The sequence below is a fragment of the Pseudorasbora parva genome, chromosome 20 (genome assembly GCF_024679245.1).
Source record: "Pseudorasbora parva isolate DD20220531a chromosome 20, ASM2467924v1, whole genome shotgun sequence".
Lineage (NCBI taxonomy): Eukaryota > Metazoa > Chordata > Actinopteri > Cypriniformes > Gobionidae > Pseudorasbora > Pseudorasbora parva.
Window position 1 is genome coordinate 35264738 of NC_090191.1, and position 21008 is coordinate 35285745.

General features: G+C 37.3%; 1 protein-coding gene across 7 annotated transcripts in view; it reads right to left on the minus strand.

Moving 5' to 3' along the window:
- sbf1 (SET binding factor 1) overlaps nucleotides 1-21008 on the minus strand; it is a 54662-nt gene that overhangs the window by 6473 nt on the left and 27181 nt on the right. For 4 of the 7 annotated variants that reach the window (XM_067428507.1, XM_067428505.1, XM_067428504.1 and 1 more), the window contains 27 exons: nucleotides 19893-20006; nucleotides 16541-16618; nucleotides 16249-16362; nucleotides 16042-16170; nucleotides 15828-15926; nucleotides 15226-15430; nucleotides 14992-15104; nucleotides 14530-14679; nucleotides 14250-14318; nucleotides 13773-13934; nucleotides 13404-13660; nucleotides 12023-12195; nucleotides 11832-11905; nucleotides 9224-9416; nucleotides 8843-8970; nucleotides 7963-8138; nucleotides 6634-6770; nucleotides 6322-6529; nucleotides 6019-6215; nucleotides 5569-5583; nucleotides 4435-4572; nucleotides 4194-4289; nucleotides 3909-3983; nucleotides 3388-3560; nucleotides 2704-2880; nucleotides 2497-2598; nucleotides 2229-2414 (listed from right to left, as the gene is read on the minus strand). In XM_067428507.1, the coding sequence (XP_067284608.1) occupies nucleotides 2229-2414; nucleotides 2497-2598; nucleotides 2704-2880; nucleotides 3388-3560; nucleotides 3909-3983; nucleotides 4194-4289; nucleotides 4435-4572; nucleotides 5569-5583; nucleotides 6019-6215; nucleotides 6322-6529; nucleotides 6634-6770; nucleotides 7963-8138; nucleotides 8843-8970; nucleotides 9224-9416; nucleotides 11832-11905; nucleotides 12023-12195; nucleotides 13404-13660; nucleotides 13773-13934; nucleotides 14250-14318; nucleotides 14530-14679; nucleotides 14992-15104; nucleotides 15226-15430; nucleotides 15828-15926; nucleotides 16042-16170; nucleotides 16249-16362; nucleotides 16541-16618; nucleotides 19893-20006 (3738 nt within the window). The remainder of the gene's footprint in view (nucleotides 1-2228; nucleotides 2415-2496; nucleotides 2599-2703; nucleotides 2881-3387; nucleotides 3561-3908; nucleotides 3984-4193; nucleotides 4290-4434; nucleotides 4573-5568; nucleotides 5584-6018; nucleotides 6216-6321; nucleotides 6530-6633; nucleotides 6771-7962; nucleotides 8139-8842; nucleotides 8971-9223; nucleotides 9417-11831; nucleotides 11906-12022; nucleotides 12196-13403; nucleotides 13661-13772; nucleotides 13935-14249; nucleotides 14319-14529; nucleotides 14680-14991; nucleotides 15105-15225; nucleotides 15431-15827; nucleotides 15927-16041; nucleotides 16171-16248; nucleotides 16363-16540; nucleotides 16619-19892; nucleotides 20007-21008) is intronic. The other 3 variants (XM_067428508.1, XM_067428503.1, XM_067428506.1) reach the window with 2 other exon arrangements.

Genomic DNA, 21008 nt, shown 5'->3' on the forward strand with positions numbered 1-21008 from the left:
CCCAAGACTGAACCTTGTGGGACACCTATAGAAATATTAAGCAGTTCATCTGTAAATCTTTACTGTGCATTTCGAACAATCAGAAAAGTACTTATGAAGCCATGTACAAACAATGGAGACATAGTAATTAGGTAATATTGTGGTAGAAAAAAAAAAAGGCAATATCCAAGAACTTACCCACTACGCTCTGTTCCTTTTAAATGGCTTTTTAAAGGAACAGAACATAGTGGGCAAGTTCTTGGATATTGCCTTTTTTTTTCCTACCACAATATTTTAAAAATAATTCACTATTTTTGTGGCATAAACAATGAAATGAACTCAGAAACTAAGAATAACTAAGAATGTCCAAAAAAAATAAGAAAAAAAGCACAATTAGAACCATAAAGTATAAATGAAAAGGAACTGAACATTGTGGGGCAACAATATGGTATAGCGGAGTCCAAGTGATGATGTAAAAGCCATTAATGAGAGAAGGAAATGGGATAAGAAACAAGAACTCCTGGAATTTTAGAAGCTTAATCGTTTTTTTTATCATGTAAAAGATAACTATCATCTTTGATATCTTGTCAAATCCAGAACCAGTGATCTGAAATCCCACTATTACGCAATCTCGTTCTTTATATGTGTGGCGAAAGAAAGTTTGTCCTTATCTTCAGGGTAAACTAGCCGGAAAAGGATTACGCAATCTGGTTATACTACAGTATCTCATCTTCACAAAGCAGGAAGTTGGGACAGGTATGTCAATATCAGCATGTATTAACAAGCTACATTTCTTGTACCTGCTCGCATAATCACCAAAAAGACAAGGAATATTCTTTTTCCCCTTCCTTTGAACAACACCTTATAAGAACACCCAATAAAACAGTCATTTAACTGTGCAGAAGTAATTTTTACAGTGCACAAAGAACATTCCAGAAATAGATTTTAACAGCTCCAATGAAAAACGGAAGAAAATATAAATAATGCATGTAAGCGAAGCATCCTGTATCCAATAATGGCATGCATTTGAGAGCATAAAAAAATGGTAACAGATTAACAAACAGTTGCTCAAAAACATCATAAAATACTGGCATATATCACAAACGCATGTGCATGTACAATTACTGATAGTGATACTAATTTCTTGACAAGCAAAACATTATTATCTTGGCTCCAAACAACAACAAAAAATCAATTAAGGATGGGAACCATTGGCTCCCATAAGGGAAAAATAGGATGTTTCCTTTATAGGAGACAATATGGAACAATATGATTTCTCCTGGTTAAAAAAATAAAAATAAATAGGTGCCACAATAGAATAAACTTGTTTTAATTTTGTAATGTTGTCACATATGCCCTCCTTTTCATTTTCTTGCATATTCATCCATCACTTGGCCAATTGGTATAGTTTGGCCTAATGCATCCTATAAACTTACACACACCCAATTACTTTTTTCTTCATTAGTAATATCTGAGAGGTACATTTGGTGAAATGCAGTTCTTCACATGCAATTATATTTAATTTTAGCTCCTTCCATTCTTTCTCACGCAGACAACAGGTTAAGTAAAAGTATAATGATTATGGGAGCGCGTATATTTAGCAAGGTGTCTCTTTCTATAGTTATTTTTATGAGCATTGAATGGCCTTTCTGAGGTAAATTCGACATGATTGTTCTTAAGCTGTTTAACACAGGCTCTTTCCAAGGTCAAAATGCTGATTGGACACATTAAAGAGCACCATTAGTTACCGTTTAGGTGGCGTCCACACAGCTGACATGTTTATCTGTTGAAGTTCATCCATGTTGTGTGCACGAAATAGACACAACCTTCCTGCACTTTTACAGTACCTGGATGTTCATTCATTGACACGTCTGTCATTTTCTCGCTCTCTCTCATATGCTGGCACAGCCATATGTGTTGTTGCTCGAGAGAGCAGCTGAGGGCTTCGAAAAAGCTGATTTGGCACTCTAACTTTTTAAACTCAACTTTTTTTCAAATTCAACACAACAAAAGAAGTGATGGGCTACTCATCACAGAACATGCAGTTAAAAAAAGCATGCTATTTTTAACTGTAACATGTAAATTTCCATGTTTGCCAGTGGCGACCTTAGCAAAAACATCCCTTGCAAATTAATCTTTTTGGTCGCAGTGTAAAGCCCTGATTATAAATTATCATCAACCACCCTGCTCTCTAGTTACTGGTGTCAGTCCCTAGAAACCCTGTATAGAACAGCTACCAGAACACATACCTGGTGCACACAGTCAAGGAACTGAAGGAAGACGGGTGTGAATCCGCTGCTCTGGCTGGTTAGCGTCTGGGCTCCACGGTGGCTGAATCGATGGCCAAATGACAACCACTCTTTCTCCACGAGCAGCCTGAATCCATCAATCGTTCGGTAGTATGGATCTGACAGCAGTTGCACCAGGGACACCACCTACATCCAACACAACATTAATTCAAACATGGCCAAAACCTATGGCAGACACCACTTAAGCATGTTTAAGTGTGTGTCCTACCTGCGTTGTGACATCCCAGCCATCTTCCAAACTAACCATGACAGAGGAACCAGTGTCCAGCAGCTCCACAACAAGAACGGACACCTGTAGGACCCTGTGAAGCTGTGGGACACAAACACAATATACATCAATGACATCAAAAATGACACACTGGATTATTAAACGTCAAATGAAGCCAAATTAAAAATGGGGAAAAGTTTAAGGTACCAGATTCATCCACTCTGACTCCTCCAGGCAACGGTGAAAAGTCATATTTTGATCAAGGTTGGGTGAGGAAGGCACACAGGCTTTCATCAGCTTCTTAAAACTGTTCTTCACCTGCCGTATATCAAAGACCTCGATGGGCACCACCTCCCACTGCTGGAAGGAGTCCTGTTTTCCACCCTGAACACGACACAGCAAGGCTGGGAGTTTAACTTGTGCGCCCACAATTACATTTTGCAATTAATAGGTTTAATAAAATCTAGAATCTGTGGAATATGTATTGTAGAAAACTATTTGTATACCCAACAAAAAAGTTAATTCTGGACCCTGAAAACACCACAATAAGATAATAATAATAATAATAATAATAATAACAATAATAAATCATTGTAAAAATAATTATATAATTAAATAATATATAAAATATAATTAGTAAAATAGTAACACATTTATTACAATTATTATGAGCATAATCTTTATCACTATTATTGGTAATCATACTACTCTAACCTCAAAATCAAAACCAACTAATATTCTTCTTGTAAGTTACAAGAAGAATTGTAAGTTTTATATATATATATATTATACACAGTACATATATTATGTAAACACATCTTTTATTTCGGTTGCGATTTATCGCGATTGATCAATTTGACAGCACTATTCTGTGTATTTTAAGACTGTAACCTTGAGCTGAGACTTGTCTCCAATGATGTAGAGGTACGCTCTCTGTTGGCGAAGGAAATAGGTTTCGGTTGGGCCTCCATTAGCCTGAGGAGACTCTTTCCCAGCCAGCCTGTTCCCGACATCAGGGTTATACGTGCTGAGCCGGCCACTTCCACGAATACTGCCCCATTTCCCTGAGAAACACAAAGAGGATCATTTAATGCTGGAGAATGGGCCATTATTTCTGCTTTGTGGAATCATTTGTGTGTTTATTTGGGTATTATTGTAGAGAATTTGTGACTTCTACAAACACATTACAGACAATGACAATGACAATCCGGTGGATCACATGCAAAGAGATGCTCATCAAATCCGCACAAACAATACAAATAAATCAAACAGATATGGTGGTCAAAACAATTAGTTAGCACAGATAAGAGAGGATGACAACACTACATGGACACTTAGTGCTCAAACTTGCTGGCGTCATTGTCGAGAAATTTGTTTGGTTAGATTTGAGAGCAGGGGCGGGCCTACTGTACCTCTAGGCGAGTTGCGGGCCTTGACTGAAACTCTAGGCTGGGAGAGGGAGATGACCTTTGCCCTCTGACCCAGCGCTAAGGTCAGATGACATAAAAATGCCCATTACTATCAGCAAACAGCTATTTTAGCCCAATTGATTAACATTAGCATAACAAGCCAATACAAAAATGCACACGTCATGTAGGATTGGATTTCAAATTATATTTGAATATAAATGGTTGGGAACAGGGGAATGAAGGGATGGGTTAAGTCACAAGGGTCTTCAAATGTCTCGAACTTCTCACCTCCTCGGCTGAAGGTTCCTGGCACGTCCTCTTTAGTCCCCATGACTTGTTTCATTAAAGCTCCAATTTTAGGCTGCCTCAGCTTGTCTGATGAGTCTGAGGCCCAAAAATAATACAACTTAACACTTTAGGGTGTGAATATCATAAGGGAATTGTTAAAGTACATCTTATTGTCTGACAAGGTCTGTGAGGATTAGTATTGTATGGGTAGAGTATTGTAAGGTTAGGGTCACAGTCTGACCTGAGGTGCTCATGTGTGAGGAGGTGAAGCCGCTGAGTGTGTTCCTCCCGCTGACCTCACTGTACGAGGGCATGGAGCTGATGATGGCCTGCAAATACTTCTCCTGCTCCAGGCTGGTGGAGTCGGCCTGGGATGGGCCTGAAACAAAAACACAACTGCATTTACTTTCTTCCATCAATATACTCTGGTTTGTCTCTTGCTCGTCTGCTTCATGTAAATGTGGCTTAGTGGTTAGAGAGCTGGGCTTAAATAGTAGCGCTCAAACAGAAGAGCATAGTGCTAGCATGCCAAAGGTCATAGGGTTGATTTCCATGGAATGCGTGAAATTATCAAATGATCATGCATGTCTTTTTAGAAGTGACAGTCAAATACATTAATAGCTTATATAATGTAATATACAAACATATACCAGCGTTCTCAAAATTAATTACAATTAAAGCATTAAACAAAAAGGGAAGAAAATATAACATTAATGAAAAGCTCAAACTTTAAAACATTTTTTTAAGTAGCATCGAAATAAAATCAGTTTAGGTTGACAAAGTAAAATGACTAAAACTAAAAAAGATTTTATTTATATATTATAAATTAAAGCTAAAAACAAATAAACATGACAAAAGCACATAAAATTACTAAAATTAAAATGACAACTGAAGATAAAATAAAAGCAAATTCAAAATATTAATAAATACTATATTAATTTATAAAGAATACAAAATTTACACTGATTTACACATTTATACGTACATATATTAGTACTGTCAATTGATTAAAAAAAAACATCAAACTAATAAATCACACATTTTCTCCATTAAATATATATATTTTTTAATATAGTTTAAATTGTAATAATTTCAGTTACTCCCCAAATTAAATGTAGAAACAACTTAAAGATATTATATTTAAAATTTTAGTTTAATGGCATCTTTTTATGAAGGAAGGTCAGTATCGCTAATACTCATACGGCTACTGATGTCTCTATTAAATTGATTTTTATTAAAACATGAATGATAGACATTCAACATTACATTACAGTATAATTGAAAGCTAACTTATTAAAACTAACAAATTAAAAATATATTTTAATTTGAGAGAACAATCTTCACATAAAACCATTATAATAAATGTCATATTTACCTGTGGCCTTTCTACCTGTTAGACATATACAGAAATTGAATAAAGTTATCAAACACCTTTCTTAACAGCATATATTAAAAATGAAATATATATTAATCCTTTTTAAAGCTGCAATTTTCTGTTACGTTTGTTCTTTGATTAACATTAATGACAATCAGACCGAACATGACGCAGATCTGACGGGCTGTCACATTTTCTCACAGCTCTAAGTTAATTTAAGATTTTATTTAACTAATTTAAGACTGGTCTTATGAGTATACTCAACAAAATGTGTATTTTGGCATCATTTTGTGCGTTATTGTTTGTTCCAAGTGCGAAAAAGAGCGGATTTCTAATGCGCTGTCTGTGCACAATACTGGCGTGCTTCTTTCTGTGTTGTTTGTGTTCACGCATGTTCTCTTTTGTCTTGTCGCGCTTAAATGGCATAAAAGCATTTGCTCTGGTTCTGACCTGCAGTGGGAGCGTTGGGTGATTTGAAGAAGCCTACGACGCCTTTAGCATGCAGGCCGGCTGAGCGCAGCAGCACAGCTTTGGTGCGGGAGTTCCTCCAGCACACCACAGGAAAACGGTTCTGCCGGTAGCAGCGGCAGATGCGCTGGATGGTGGAATCAGGGATGCTCTGAGGCACGATCAGTAACCCTGGGTAACTGAAGCACACAGACAGACAAAGCATTGAGATTTAGGAATAAATACTATGCTGATACAATGGTTAACAGTGTTTGAACTTTTGTTTCTGAGAATTATGGGACTCACCTTCGGCAGACCGTGTACATCCGGTTGACGGTGGATATCCGGAAGGGTTCGTTTTTGGAGCGTGTCAGGCTGTTGCTGAGCGTTCCCAGTCCCAGGCGCTGATAGTCACGACAGCAGGCCCGCTCGACCACATTACTCATGGTCTGCCGGTCTGACGAGCGGATAGTGGAGGACAGTGTGAGCGAACTCTGGTCCGGCTCTTCAGACACTGTTCGGTCAGAGAAGTTGCGTTATATTGCATAATGACATGTTGGTGATCACAAACATTAATCAATGTAAATGAATAAGTGTGTGTTTGTGTGTTTATCTTACCAGAGATCTCATCCTCATCAATCTCTGACTGCAAGCTGCTGCGGTTTTCCCAGGTCGGTGGGGAATACTTCTTCCGGGTTACATATTGACGACCAATGGTTCTTTTCGCAGTCTTAACCAGGTTTTTTGACAGAGTTCTAAAAGAAACAGCAGCTCAAACATTTTAATCCCTTGAAAAATCATATTTTATGTGAATATTTAGGGAAAAAAACATTATATATATATATATATATATATATATATATATATATATATATATATATATATATATATATATATATATATATATATATATATATGTTATATACTTGCAAAATAGCAGGGTGTCCAAAATACCTATTTTCCTCACTGTATATATATATATATATATATATATATATAGTGAGGAAAATACCTATTTTCCTCACTGTATATATATATATATATATATATATATATATATATATATATACAGTGAGGAAAATAGGTATTTTGGACACCCTGCTATTTTGCAAGTTCTCCCACTTAGATATCATGGAGGGGTCTGAAATTGTCATCGCAGATTGTCAAAATTCATATATTGTGATTTCTGGATTTATTTTTAGATTATCACAGTGGACATATTATATATATATATATGTGTGTGTGTGTGTGTGTGTGTGTGTGTGTGTGTGTGTGTGTGTGTGTGTGTGTGTGTGTGTGTGTGTATATATATATATGTATCTATGCACATATAATATATGTATCTATGCACATATATTACATGTATCTATGCACATATATTATTGATTTATATATTATATATAATACATAATATATAGACAGTTAAATATATCTTGAAGGTTCATAATTTATAGCCAAATATAAAAAAACACATATAAAATAATGTTCATAATGTTTCATAATGTATCAAGCACTTTCCAAGCCAAGAGGGAAAACTCACCAATTAAATAAATAACATCTCTGAGCTGTTGTCATGGTGTATTTTTCAAAAACGCTAAAAGCTGCTCTTAAAAGAGTTTGAAGATAATTGGTCCTGCCTTCACGAGCAGTGAAGAACAGAACCGCATCTGAGGTTGCCATGACACTCATGCAGTACAGCTTTCAAAATTTCCACTGCCAAATAATTCATGGCTTGCGCAGTGCTACCACACAATATTTATTTTCCTCTCATTCTCGGTTTTTATTTAACCAGTGCCACTAGGACACATGACCCAAACAGGAAGAGGCTGGACCGAGAAATATGTATGCGAGTGTGAGAAAAAGAAATGATGTGGTAAGACTAAGAGTTGTGTGTTGTTTAAAGGGGAAGATCCTTTCATCCTAGACTAACATCCACTCAGGTCTTACTTTAGCGACTGGTTCTTGTCCTTGGTCTTGTGCTCCACTACCAGCTTTGCAGACTGACCCACAGTGAAGGCAAACGTGCCCTGGACGTGCTGTGGGTATCTGAGCTTATGCATGTGCTTCCTGAACACCTCAGCAAGATCTGACGCCACCTCCTCATCAAAGGCTATCTTCATCAGCTAGAAGAGAGGAGAAAGATTGAAATAACTGAGGAGAATAAAGGCTTGATCAATTTGTATGCCACTGAATCACAAATAAATCAAAATAAAATATTTGCAAGCAGTTGTTTGCACCAAAAACCTTAACACCAAGTCAGATACAGTTTTTTTGCCACTATCTAAATGGTCAGTTGAGTTTTTATCGTGGCATGTAAAAAATACCAAAGACTTTAGATATACACTACATTGCCAAAGTTTAGGGACGCCTGCCTTTAAATGCACATGAATTTTAATAACATGCCATTCTTAACCCATAGGGTTTAATATGGTGTCCCAATACTTTTTGGCAATATAGTGTATAAAAGCAGTGCACTCATTATTTATTATTATATTGCTATGCTAGTCCAGCCTGAAACATTTTTATCATAATTTAGAGCATTTTGAAAGAGAATTTAGACGGTTGTTGTCAGATTTCATTGGTGATTTTTAATATGAAATTTAATCATAAGCTTGGAAAGCAGCTTTGAAGAATTTGATGTTCCCCATCCGGTACTTGCATGAATGAAAAAATAAAAATTAAAAATTAAATAATGAAAAATCAAAATTACATAATGAATATATCATATAATATTAATATGTATTAACTGAAGGGTTTTTTATGCACTTACATAACTTCATGTAATGTGCATGATGGAGCAAAAGAAAAGCCAGGTGATGTTCAATACCTGAAAGGTGCAGGACCGCAGCTGGAGACCCTCCTGTATGAATTGATCCATGGGAAGACTAACAGAGATCCGCTTCTCTTTTGTGAGGGAGGCGACGGGGAAGGAGCGAGTGACCACTTGCTCTCCAACTGCACAATACAAACATATACAGAAACATTATTGGACCTCCAAAAAGGCTTTTTGTGTTTTTTTCCATTTTCGAATTTCACAGTGTGAGTCAAAGTAGTGTCTCATCTCTTAAAAGGAGAAAATTGCTTGAGACAAGGATGAAATTTCTATAATTCATGACCAACAGCAAGACGGCAGAGACTTGCTACTCTGAACTAATCATGCAAAATAAATCGGAGTGATAAGCATGCTTCTTGACCAATAGGAGCGTACCGAGAGGGTCGGTGGGTGTGCCCTTGAAAATGAGCCGGTAGGAAGTGAGAAAGATGGCTCCTTCAGCGGGCAGCAGGGGCGGACCGCCCATCGTGCCTGTGGCTTCCTCTCGGCCGTCTGCTATGAGGTGCACCCGCATGCCGTCCATCACAAACTCCTCACCGGGCAGTAGAGTTGGTCTCAAAAGCTTGGGCTGGAGATACAGAAAAGAGAGAGAAAGGAGGAGTAAATAAAAAGAAATTGAGGACAGAGAAAAGGAAAATAATGACTGTCCGTATGTACTATGTTCAAGTTGCTCAAGTGTAAAATTCATACCACACTTCACATCAAGCATGCAGAATGCTTCAACATATGAACTGGAAGGAACAGATCATTCAAATCACAAAAACATTCAGCACACAGGAAAGTGCATTTCCTCTCAGTTGGTTTGACATTTCTGAGGGTTAGTGGTCTTAAGGATGTAAAAGCATATTCAGCCTAATGAGGACATGTCAGTCCAAATTCAAGAGAAAGCTTCAGTTCAACATGAAACTGCAGTCATAAGGTGACTTATTTCTGAGTAAAACTGGATATTAAATCAAGTAAGGCTGATTCTATGAATGGGAACTGGTCTTGTATTTATAAAGATACAGTTTAAACATTTTTATGTTACATTAATAGATTTGAAAGCACTAATTATATTGCCACAAATTCACATCAACAAGAACTAGAATTAAATTACAATATTATATTTTCTTTTAAATAACATGACCTAATGTTTTAACTTAAATCAAATGACCCATTTTAACTTAATTAGCATATTTTTATTAAATTACTAGATTTTTGAATTGGAATATTTTTTGAAAGACTACAGTACCAAAAGCAACAACAAACTTCTGAACAATGTACACTAGGGATGTGCACGAAGCCAAACGCCACATTTAGAGAGGAAAAAAATAAGACCCATTCTATGGAGCACCTAAAGGGACATGGTGATAGAAAAAAATATGAGATGGGTTTAAAAAATATATTTCAATACTTTTGCTTCCTCTCGAATTATATAGATGGGTAATTATGTATTCTATATAATTTGCGAGGGTATTGAAATTGCTTTTAAACATGTGCCCACTTTTTACTTTTGAATTCACGATCACACGTACTCTATGTACAGGGAGCGCTGGTGCTGACCACACATTTTACAAGATATTGGTCAATGGATGTTGCGCACCGAATCCTTCTCCATTGTCCTGTCAGTCATCTCTCCTTAATATCTTCACGTGATAAGTAAAATCCGATGTACTGTAATAGGTCCAACTACGACAGCAAGCCTAACCATGTCCCCCGAGGGGCTCTGTAGAACGTTATTCATTTTCAGTGCCTTTCCGATTTTGGATTTAGGCTTCGGGCACATCCTTAATGTACACTGATGGATCATGCACAATTGATTTCAAGCTGGCATAAAGCATGGTATACTTGGATACGTGTATTTAGAAATCAGCTTGTAAAACATTCTGTAAAACAGCGTTCATTCCCACAGAAATTACAGAAGCTACATTTTCATCAGGGAAAGTAGCCTATGTTTATTTAATCGATGCATTTTTCTTTTCTTTTGCAAATAAACAAAATGCATTATGTGCCAAAAAACAGTACGCTCTTTGACCCAGAATTCTCTCCAGGCGCTTATGCAAGAGCAAGTTTCACCGCATTCGATGCAGAGATTCTGAATAATTTACAGATCTCATGATCATCTACTATCTTTCAGAGGAAGTGTCCTCGTAATGGGAAGCAATCTTGAGTCCATCTGTCGAGTGTTTTACAGTATGTGGGGTCCATTCACACACTTTCAGTTGAGTTCTTGGGAAAGTGTTCAATGCTGGCGTCCCGTGACAGCACTGGTTGCTAGGCAATGAGTGATGAAAGATGCATGACTGGCTTCTCTGACACAGAGTACTTTACTTTAGAACTCAGTGGAGTGAAAATACAGTCGAAAATACAGAAGAAAAAACACTGCAAAGTATTTACCCACACTTCACTGCGCAGTTCTGCCATTGCGATAAAAGATGGACATTTAAAAAACAATAGTTCAAAATGACTCCATTTATTCTATTCCACGCCCAATGACACACAAAATAATAAAAAACGAACAAAGTCAAACAGGATTGGAACAATACGAGCGTGAGTAATGAAGATCATTTTAATTTTAGGGTGAACTATCCCTTTAAGATTGCTTTGAGATAAGAGTATGTGGATTGTGCAATACAATGGAAATGTCTTCAATAAGCTCAAACTTAGATGAAAACAGATTAAATAAACGATGAAGGTTTGATTAGAGCATTCTGCTAGGACATTATGGTAATGTTGCACCAGAATCTGCGATAAAATCAAACCTACGTGTCAAAGGAAAGCATGGCAGAACATCAGCCTAAAGTGTGCCCAAATCAGCAGGCCAATATAAGACCAGCATGCATCACTCAGGCCGCGGTCGGTGAGGCAGTGCCGTCACGCAAACGTACCTGCCGCGGCGCTTTGACTGAAGGGTGAAGGGGTTGAAGTGGTATGTGGGTGGATCTGCCTGGTTTTCTACACTGCATTTCCTGCCCAGTGGAACATAAAACAATGAGTTGGTTACCTTTTGGATAGGTGGCAGTCGTTTGCTCTCCCTGTGAACAGCATCCAATGTCTCGATGTGCATCTGAACGATGTCTAAAAGAGAAATACATCAGTACATTAACATTTTAAAAAATATGATTCAAAGAAAAACTAGTTTTGCACTGTTCAGACCCGTTCTGACGGCTGCATTGTCTGTGAAAGTCCTTTTACCTGGTATCATTGTGTGAAGGGCCTTCAGGTGTTCGTTGGTCACGCCGCTCTCGTTGCACACTTTGTCAACAAAACGGTTGATGAACCGAACAACCGAGTTCGCGACATCCGAGCTTTCAGCATCCTCAAAGCCGCTCTCTGTGTCGTAGCTTTCTGCCATGCTGCCCGCAATACTGGACAAATGAAAAACTAAATTAGTGGTCTAATATTTTTTGGTTTATTTTACTCTGTTTTTAATTTTAATATACTTTTTTAATTTCATTTTATTTTGTTATTTTACTTCATTTAAAAAAAACCATACACAGTTGCACACACCTGTTGATAATATAGCTGTTAGTGGTCTACAATTCTTTTAAAAATGTTATATTACTTTACTTTCTATGTTATGATATATTATTAGTTATTTATTAGTTATTGATGATGGCAGGTTTGAGCGCAGCATCTTGAGACATGTGGTCTTCACCTCACAGCCAATGGAAAAGAATCAGGCTAGGACTCGGGCAGAAATCATGTTGATGAATGCAGTTATTAACAATCGCTGCTGGAGCGATTGTTACACAACACGGCTCGCGAGCAGCGGGACTTTTATTATTACGGGACACAGTCGCCGGCGCCATTTCTGCTGTCATGAGTATGAGGGAATGCAGCTCTGTTTATCATATTAGATACATTTGAGTGTGTTTAAAAGTATGTTATGATGTTACTCTGTGCGTTCGCTCAGTGTCTAATGTGACACTTGTTGCACACTGTTAAGAGTGAAGTGTTTCTGCAGAATATAACTGCTAACCGAGGGTAACGCAGTTATGACGCAAATGACAGGCGACTCCCACAGACGTCCCGGTCCTTGGTTAAAAAAGCAATTTTCTCACAATTTACAAATAGTTGGAAACATTTGGGATATTTTAAGATCTCAACTGAACAAAATATATAACACTGGCCTGGTGGTTTTTGGATATTTTACTGTAAAATTCCTACAAAGTGCACCTTTAATTACATTATACATTTTTATTGTAATTTTTTATTTTATTTATTGTATTTTTTTATTGCATTTTATTTTTTATTCAGGGTTCATACAGATACTTTAAAATTAAATTCCAATCATTTTAAGGACTTTTCGAGCACTATTGTGATGTAGTGTTAGTGGTCTGACCTGTTAGTGGTCTACAGTTTGTCATTTTATTTTTTGTACTTTTTATTTTACTTTAGTATTTATTTTACTTTGTTTTTTTATTATTTTATTAAATATTTTTTATTGTTTATTTTAATTTAAAAAAATGTATTGTAATTTAAAATTTGTATTGTAATTTTCTTGTATTGTATTGTATTGTATGATATTGTATCTTCAAACTGTCTTGTTGTGCCCAGACACAGCCGCACACACCTGTTAGTGACGTAGCTGTTGCTGACGCTCTCCACATCTCCAAGGCCGGTGTTGCGGAGCAGCCGGTTTTTGCTGGTGTCGAGCGGCAGCAGCAGGTAGCTCATGCGGTTGGCGTAGTGAATGGCCTGACTGAACACCGTGCTCTCCTCCTTCTGAACGCGTTCCTGCTGCTGTTCTTTACTCAACGTGGGCCACAGACGGCTCTGCTCTGATGCCAAATCCAGGGCGCTCACCTGACCCCCCGTGCCCTCCACCTCCTGAAAGATGCAGAGGTCAAATGTAAGGGGCAGCACTAAAAGACAATACACTAATATACGTCCATTTTTAATCATGAAACAACATAAAAAGAAAACAAAATATTTAAATTACAGGGGTGGATGCGTCTCCCTGCTCGCCGTTCTCCAGGTACAGGGTTCGGATGTGTTTCTGAACGTCACTGTAAAACATGGCCTCCCAGAACTGCATATTCGTCCACACCATGTGCTCCTGAACGCAGCTGTAGGCGAACTGAGTGATGCCTCCCCCCAATTTCTGTAACAAACACAAAAACTGTAAACTCATATACTTGGGTAACAGAAAATCCACGTTTTATCCAGTACAAAGACAAAACAGACATGCATTCATTCATCACTTATTACTGAACTTCTCAAATTGGCCAAATATGTCCAGTTGGGGTAGTCATTATCACAAAAGTTTACCAAATGTTATCCTCCATCTTCATGATCTTCATGTCTCTTATAGATTCCTCATTCATCCCAGAAATGCAATTGTTGTCTGGTAACTACAAAATGTTCTATGCTAACCATATATGTATTTATTTTCCTTAAAAGTCTTCCATTCACTCACCCGACAGAAGGCAGTGACCAATGGCAGCAGGGCAGCAGCAATACCGTGTTCATCCATGTGTGAGCAGTCCTGAAGATAAAAATAGAAACATGTTTTTTTGAAACATTTGAATAACACAATTTATGGAGAAGAACAATGATAACAGAAGGCCAACAACAATCATAAACTACACCAAAACATCATATTTTCCACTTCCTTATTGCAGCACAACAATACCCATAAATACACAGTATCTGATTCATTGAAAGTTAACTGTTAAGAGTACATTCCTGTGATTTACCTGCAGGGTGCAGTTCATCATACGGATGATGTAGTCGAACTGTTGGTCGTCCAGAACAGCCCTGTTCTGCAGAACGTGTAGGTTGAGCTCCTGGGTCAGACAAACGCGTGCCGCCCGACCCTTCAGCGCCCGCAACACTGCCGGCATTAACTGCAGACACGCGCGCACACACACACACATAAATCGACTCATTTGAGATCAAAAGAGATTCAGCTGAAACAGACACCATAAATCTGGCTTAAGTATAAAGTGCCCCTATTATGCTTTTTCTGGTATTACCTGTCATGTATTGTGAAATATAGCTATTTGTGTAAAATGTCTGCAAAGATTCAAAGATCAAAGTGTACGATAAATGGAGTTATTGTCTCCCAAAAGAAAGTGGGAACCTATCGTATAACCTTTCAAATAGAATTATAGGGGCACTTTAACAGGACAGCCTGACAAATATTTACAGGTTCTTACCTTCTTGGCTTCCAGCATCTTGTTGTCAAAAATATACGTGATGCAGTTCCTGACCACCTCTAACCTCCTGGCGCTGTTTGCCATAACATTTCCGTTCCTGTCCACTGTGTCACCTGGAAGCCAGAGATTTAAAAGATTATCCATTAGGGCTTTATTGAGATTAGGTATCATTAGATTACATATCAAATTTCAGTTGATTTGTACGTTAAAACTGAGCACTGGATTTGAACTCACCCAGAGGAGGTCCTGAAGGAACCATGCCCTTTAGTTCGGCCTTGACCACAGGCGGGGCAGTTTTGAGTTTTGCTGTAGCGTGGTCTATAAAGAGCTGCACGGAGACCTCGTCCAGGTGCGGGAAACAGTTCTGTGGCAGCCGGTGCTGTAGGTTTTCAGCTGTCCTCTGAACTCGGTGCATGGTCACTGCTGGGTATGGGTTTTCCTGCCAGAAAAACAGACAAAATTGTAGAGCGATCTTGACAAGAAAAACTGCATAATTTAAAACATAATAAAAAAAATATAAAGAGTATTTTAGAAATAATGCCAATATTAAAACTCTATACAAAGTTTAAAACTCAAATCTGCAAAACTGCAAATTAATTTATATGCATTACAACATTGTAATGTACTTACGGAAAATCTATTTTCACATTATTTTTGCTAAACATTACAATAAACAATATTGGCATTAAAGGTATAATCCACCCAAAAATACAAAAAACTACAATAAAAGAGCACCTGAACAAAAAACATTTTTAGTCTAAATTTTGACCTGGAAAGGTTTTATTTTTATTTTTGTGACATGGTGCACTGCAGACACGAAACGTGAATTAACGTACATTTTTGAAGAGTTGCTCCGCCAGCTCCTTAATATGCTTCATCACTTTATGAGGATCTCCTGTCTCCTGTCGAATCCGCTGCACCTGATTGGCTATAAGCTACAGAGAAAGGAAATAAGCGAGAAAAACACGGGTTTGAGAAACACAGAGAGATAGCATCCTTCTCAATTTCCTATTAGAAGTCCGCTATGTCCATCTGACAACCATGACTTACATCATCAAACAGGTCTGTGGCTCGGTATGGAGGACCTCGCTCAGACACAAACCCAGCGAAGGCCATGCCGTCCAGCAGCTTCATGAGGAAGTCATCCTCAGTTAACGCTCTCTGCCCTAAAAATGCAGCCTGGAGATAAAACAACAAGCTTTATAGGTCTGTTCATGCTTCTGTATTACCATTTTCCCTGAGTGGGCTCTTCGTTACCTTATGGAAGCGTATGACGGGTTCAGGGTGGATGCGTATTATATGCAAACACCATCGATAACCCTGAAAGAGCTGCGCGAACAGCCACAGGAAGACAGCGCGGATCTCTTTATCCTACAACACACACAAAACAATGGCACTTTCATGAAACAATCACTTCCTGCAATGTCACGCCCACCATCACAGTTTCAACATCATTAAAACACAATTCACAGGATTTCACAAGGAAGGAGGAAAAACATATTTATAGATAAAATAGAAACATATTTTGCACAATCTTAGCAGTGTTTACCTGAATCTTAGGTGTGGATGGTTGAATGGATGGTGGAGGAAAAGCGTGATCAGATACTTCCAGCTCCGGATCAAGAACCTTTATCAAACAAAACATACATATATATTAAGATTACAGTACAATCCCTCTACTTGATTGCCTGCTATATACACATGCTCGCACTGATAAGAAGCAACACATTTTCTTTTCTAAGGAAAATACTATAACAATACAAACAATGACAGATGTAAATATTTGCTCTGGCGTCGATTCTTTGCTAAATGATTAAACATGAAATTATGTTAATTATTAGCAAAATATGACTACCGGTTTTGTTACAATTCATAATTATTGTTAAAAAGGCACAAAGGTTAATTTTTTATTATAGTAGTTTATATTTTAAATGAGCATATATATATATATATAGATTGCTGTACAAATTACTCTCTCCAAAAATTACTCATCACTAATTACTTTCTTAATCCTATATCAACCTCAGCTAGTTAAAAATCAAGGAAAGATATGAAACGACTCTTAATTAAAACTGCATAAATTGTTCTTATTGACTGACCAAAGTATTACAAATGTGAGGATACATAAAAACATAAATATTCAAGTTAGACTTAAAATGTTGATGTTAATTTCACTACTGTATTATATATAATTTTTCTACAGTCTATACACAGTATTTAGTTCAATTACATCAGAAGTAACTGTAATTAAATTACAGAAAAAATAAGGAGTAATCCCTTACTATACTTTTTCAAGGGAAGAGTAATTAAATTACAGCAATTAATTACTCAGTAACTAATTACTAGTCACAGTCATCCATCATACAATCTTCCATCAACTGATAGCTCAAAGGTCGAGTGAAGGGTAATAACAGCAAAAACAAAAAAAAACAAGAATCACGAAATAAAAACAAAAAGCATAAATTCTCAAGAAAATTCCAGAGAGGGGACCCAATATGGCAGAAATCATTAGACCTCTGGCGTAAGTCAGGTTAGTTTTTCTAGAGGTAGGAAAACAGCAATCTGATTTAACCACATATTAACAGAGCCACAACAAGAGTATACATTTCCTCGCCAAATCGCTACAGAAATAACACGCATTGTAGATCATGGTTGAGGTGCTTATATATAGTTTTCATTTTAACTTTATTACAAGCTTTTGTCTTTATTAGTCTTTTTTTAAGCTTTCATTTATTTTTGTTCCAGTTTAAGTTTATTAGCTATTTTAGTACTTTAGTTAGTTGCTGAAGATTTAAGATTAAACGTGTCATCTACATTTTGTTTTACACAGTTTTACTTTTTTATGGTCTGGATGTGGTGGCTTTTCATAATATGGATACGACATGAATGTAATTTATTACAGCATAAGATTATTAGTATTACAGTAGATTATTTAATTCTGTAATGAATGCCCTGCATTTTCATTGGTGCGTCACACATTTTTACACCCCTACTAACAATACCACCATTTTAAGCTTCAACTCATAAATCAGTTTAATGTCAGCTGGACAGTTTAAAACACAATGTTCATTGTGTCGTGACATGACAAAGCAATAAATCCCATATTTTTCTTGAGTTTTTGTCCAGCCACAACAGTAATGTTATGTTGTCAGTTGTTTGGCATGTTACATTTTTGTCATACTACTGCGTAGCCAGATTACGATTCAACATAGCCCATATTTAAACATTTATTTCACTTTGTACAGCATTTCGATTTCTGTGATGACTGAAAAACATCTTTATTATTGTGATTGAATATACAATTCCCACTTAAAGTATCTGTATCTGGCTCGTCTGTACACATGGGTGCTCTGTAATTACAGAAAGCTGCCGCCCAGAGCTGGAGCTTACAACAAACTCACTTAGCTAATTGATAAGGTACGGGATTAGGCACAGGACATAAGCCGAAGATGGTAGTTGCCTTCACAACTATCAAAAGCATCTTTAACCTTTGGATAAAGAACGATGAGGTTCAGAAAAAAGAAAACGAAGAAACCCTGCGTTTTTCAAGCAATTAAACAAATGAAATGGGTTTATTACTGAGCCATGGCCATCTCTTTTCTCAGTCATGATTATCATCTATTTCCCTGAGGGGATGCGGTTATGTGAGCCCTGCTCACACACATACACAACCTCTGCCACTTCTGCTGGGATGGTCTGTCTGCATTGGCGCCACAGACACTTTTCAGAGAGACAGCAGAGTGTCTACGGGACTGAGAAAATACACACACATAAGTTGAGGGACTCTGGGATCGTTTCCAAAATGTGAATGCCACACACTAGGACCTTTCTGTGCCAATTTTGATGCAATCTAAAACAACACAGACAGACAACCGAACACTTTTAGGTATGAGCACAGAATGGAAAACCCTATTCATTCACTTTCCTGAAAAGAAAGATAACTTCCTTTCAGAAAAAAAAACCCAGGTATGAAACTGACTCATACAACCTCCTGTAAATTAAAAATGACCTTTCCTTAATCGTTAACAATAAACCGGACGTTAAATGTGATATTTCTGCTTGGGTTTCTTTATTTGGAAAAACTGAAGAGTGCACAACTAAATTATAATCAGCTAATATATTCAATATCAATACTAATGAAAATAATGGTACAAATCAGGGACACACAATAAATTAGTATCTTACCAGTGATTAGCCGAAATTTGAGATTTAAATGTATCGGTATCAGTAAATAAATTAAATGTATATGAATAAATCCTTTTTTTTAAATGATAATGGCAAAAAACTGATATCAGATGCACAATGCATCTGCAACATATCAGTTATTAGTCGATAGCTGATATGGTATGCATTTTTTGTTTATTTATCAGTATCAGAACATTAAAAAAAATACATGTTATAAAATACATTTTTAAATTTTTAAAAATTGTGTAAACTGAGATCTCAGGGATATACCTTTGAATATAAATTCTTTTGAAAGATAAATTAGTAATCAAATGTTTTATGGATCCTTCACATGTATTTGAACTTTTTCCTGTCAACTACAATATAGAATATTGCCCTATAACTGCAACTACTTAAAACCACTATAAAACCGCCTGTAAAAAAATCACTATCAGCTCTATCATCTTCTTCCCAATGCAGTGAGTGTAACGGAAATACACGTGGTTGAGTAATGTGTGCCGAGAACCATTTAATTACACTGTTATGAGTGTAAATATTTATATCATGTGTTTTATGGCCCCAGTCCATTAAATCTGCAACACTTCCTTAACCTGTACTGTGGTTTGTTAAGTCATCTTTAAAAACTTGGTGTAACTATGACATTGTTGTCTCTGCCAGTGGTAACTCAACGCCGAGACTGGCATACATCCACCTAACGGGTAAAACGGGTTGATTACCATGGAGATGGCCGTCTGTGTGTGATGAAGAAGTGGCTCAGGCAGCAGGGATATGTGGACACACTCCGGAATGGTCACCGTGCCTCCGTCCAGGTCTGCAATGATTACGTCGAGCTGTGAATATAACACACGCACACAGGTAAATATGGACCCACATTGAAACGCACTCTTCAATATGGGCAGATGCATAGTGTCAACTCATATTTCAAACACAGGAAACTGAACAACACTTTAAAGAGATACTTCACTGCTTTTTCATATTAAACTATGTTATTCCCTTAACTAAGACGAGTTGATACATACCTCTCTCGTCTCAGTGCGTGCACTTAATTGCTCTGACACGCGGTGACATTCTGATAGCATTTAGCTTAGCCCACTAAGCCCAGTTCATTCACTATGGTACCAAACAGAGATCAAGATAGAAGCGACCAAACACCTCCACGCTTTCCCTATTTAAATACAGTTATACAAATAGTTGAACGACCTAGTATGGTGACATAAAATAAAATGTGGTGCTTTTCTAAGCGGATACAAAAGGAGAACCATAATGTATGGCGGAATAGCACTTCGACTCGGCGCCCCCCTATTGACAGAAATGAGAGAGTGAGGGGGAGATGTGAGGGAGGATTTTTCAGGCGTGACTTTTTACTGCGCCGAGGTGAAGTACGAATGAACTGGGCTTAGTGGGCTAAGCTAAATGCTATCAGATCGTCACCGCGCGTCAGAGCGATTAAGTGCACGCACTGATATGAGAGAGGCATGCATAAACTCGTTTTAGTTAAGGGAATAACAGTTTAATATGAAAAAGCGGTGAAGTATCCCTTTAAGACAAGTCCAACGATGCACATCAGACCCAATTCAAGCTTTTCTGACAAAAAAAAGTTACTGAACGAGATCCAATGCCCTCCGCAAATGTCTTTTGTTTGATATTCTGACATGTAGGAATGTTCAGGTCCAAACAAAGTGACCTCAGGTCAAGTATCATACACTGGTATCAAATATCACATAATCTCTCATTTGAACTCAAATACATTCAGGTCATCGCACGTCAACATGTTCAAGGATGTCCAACATTTCCTGTTTAATTCCATTCCCATTAAACTGAGCCAGGGTGGC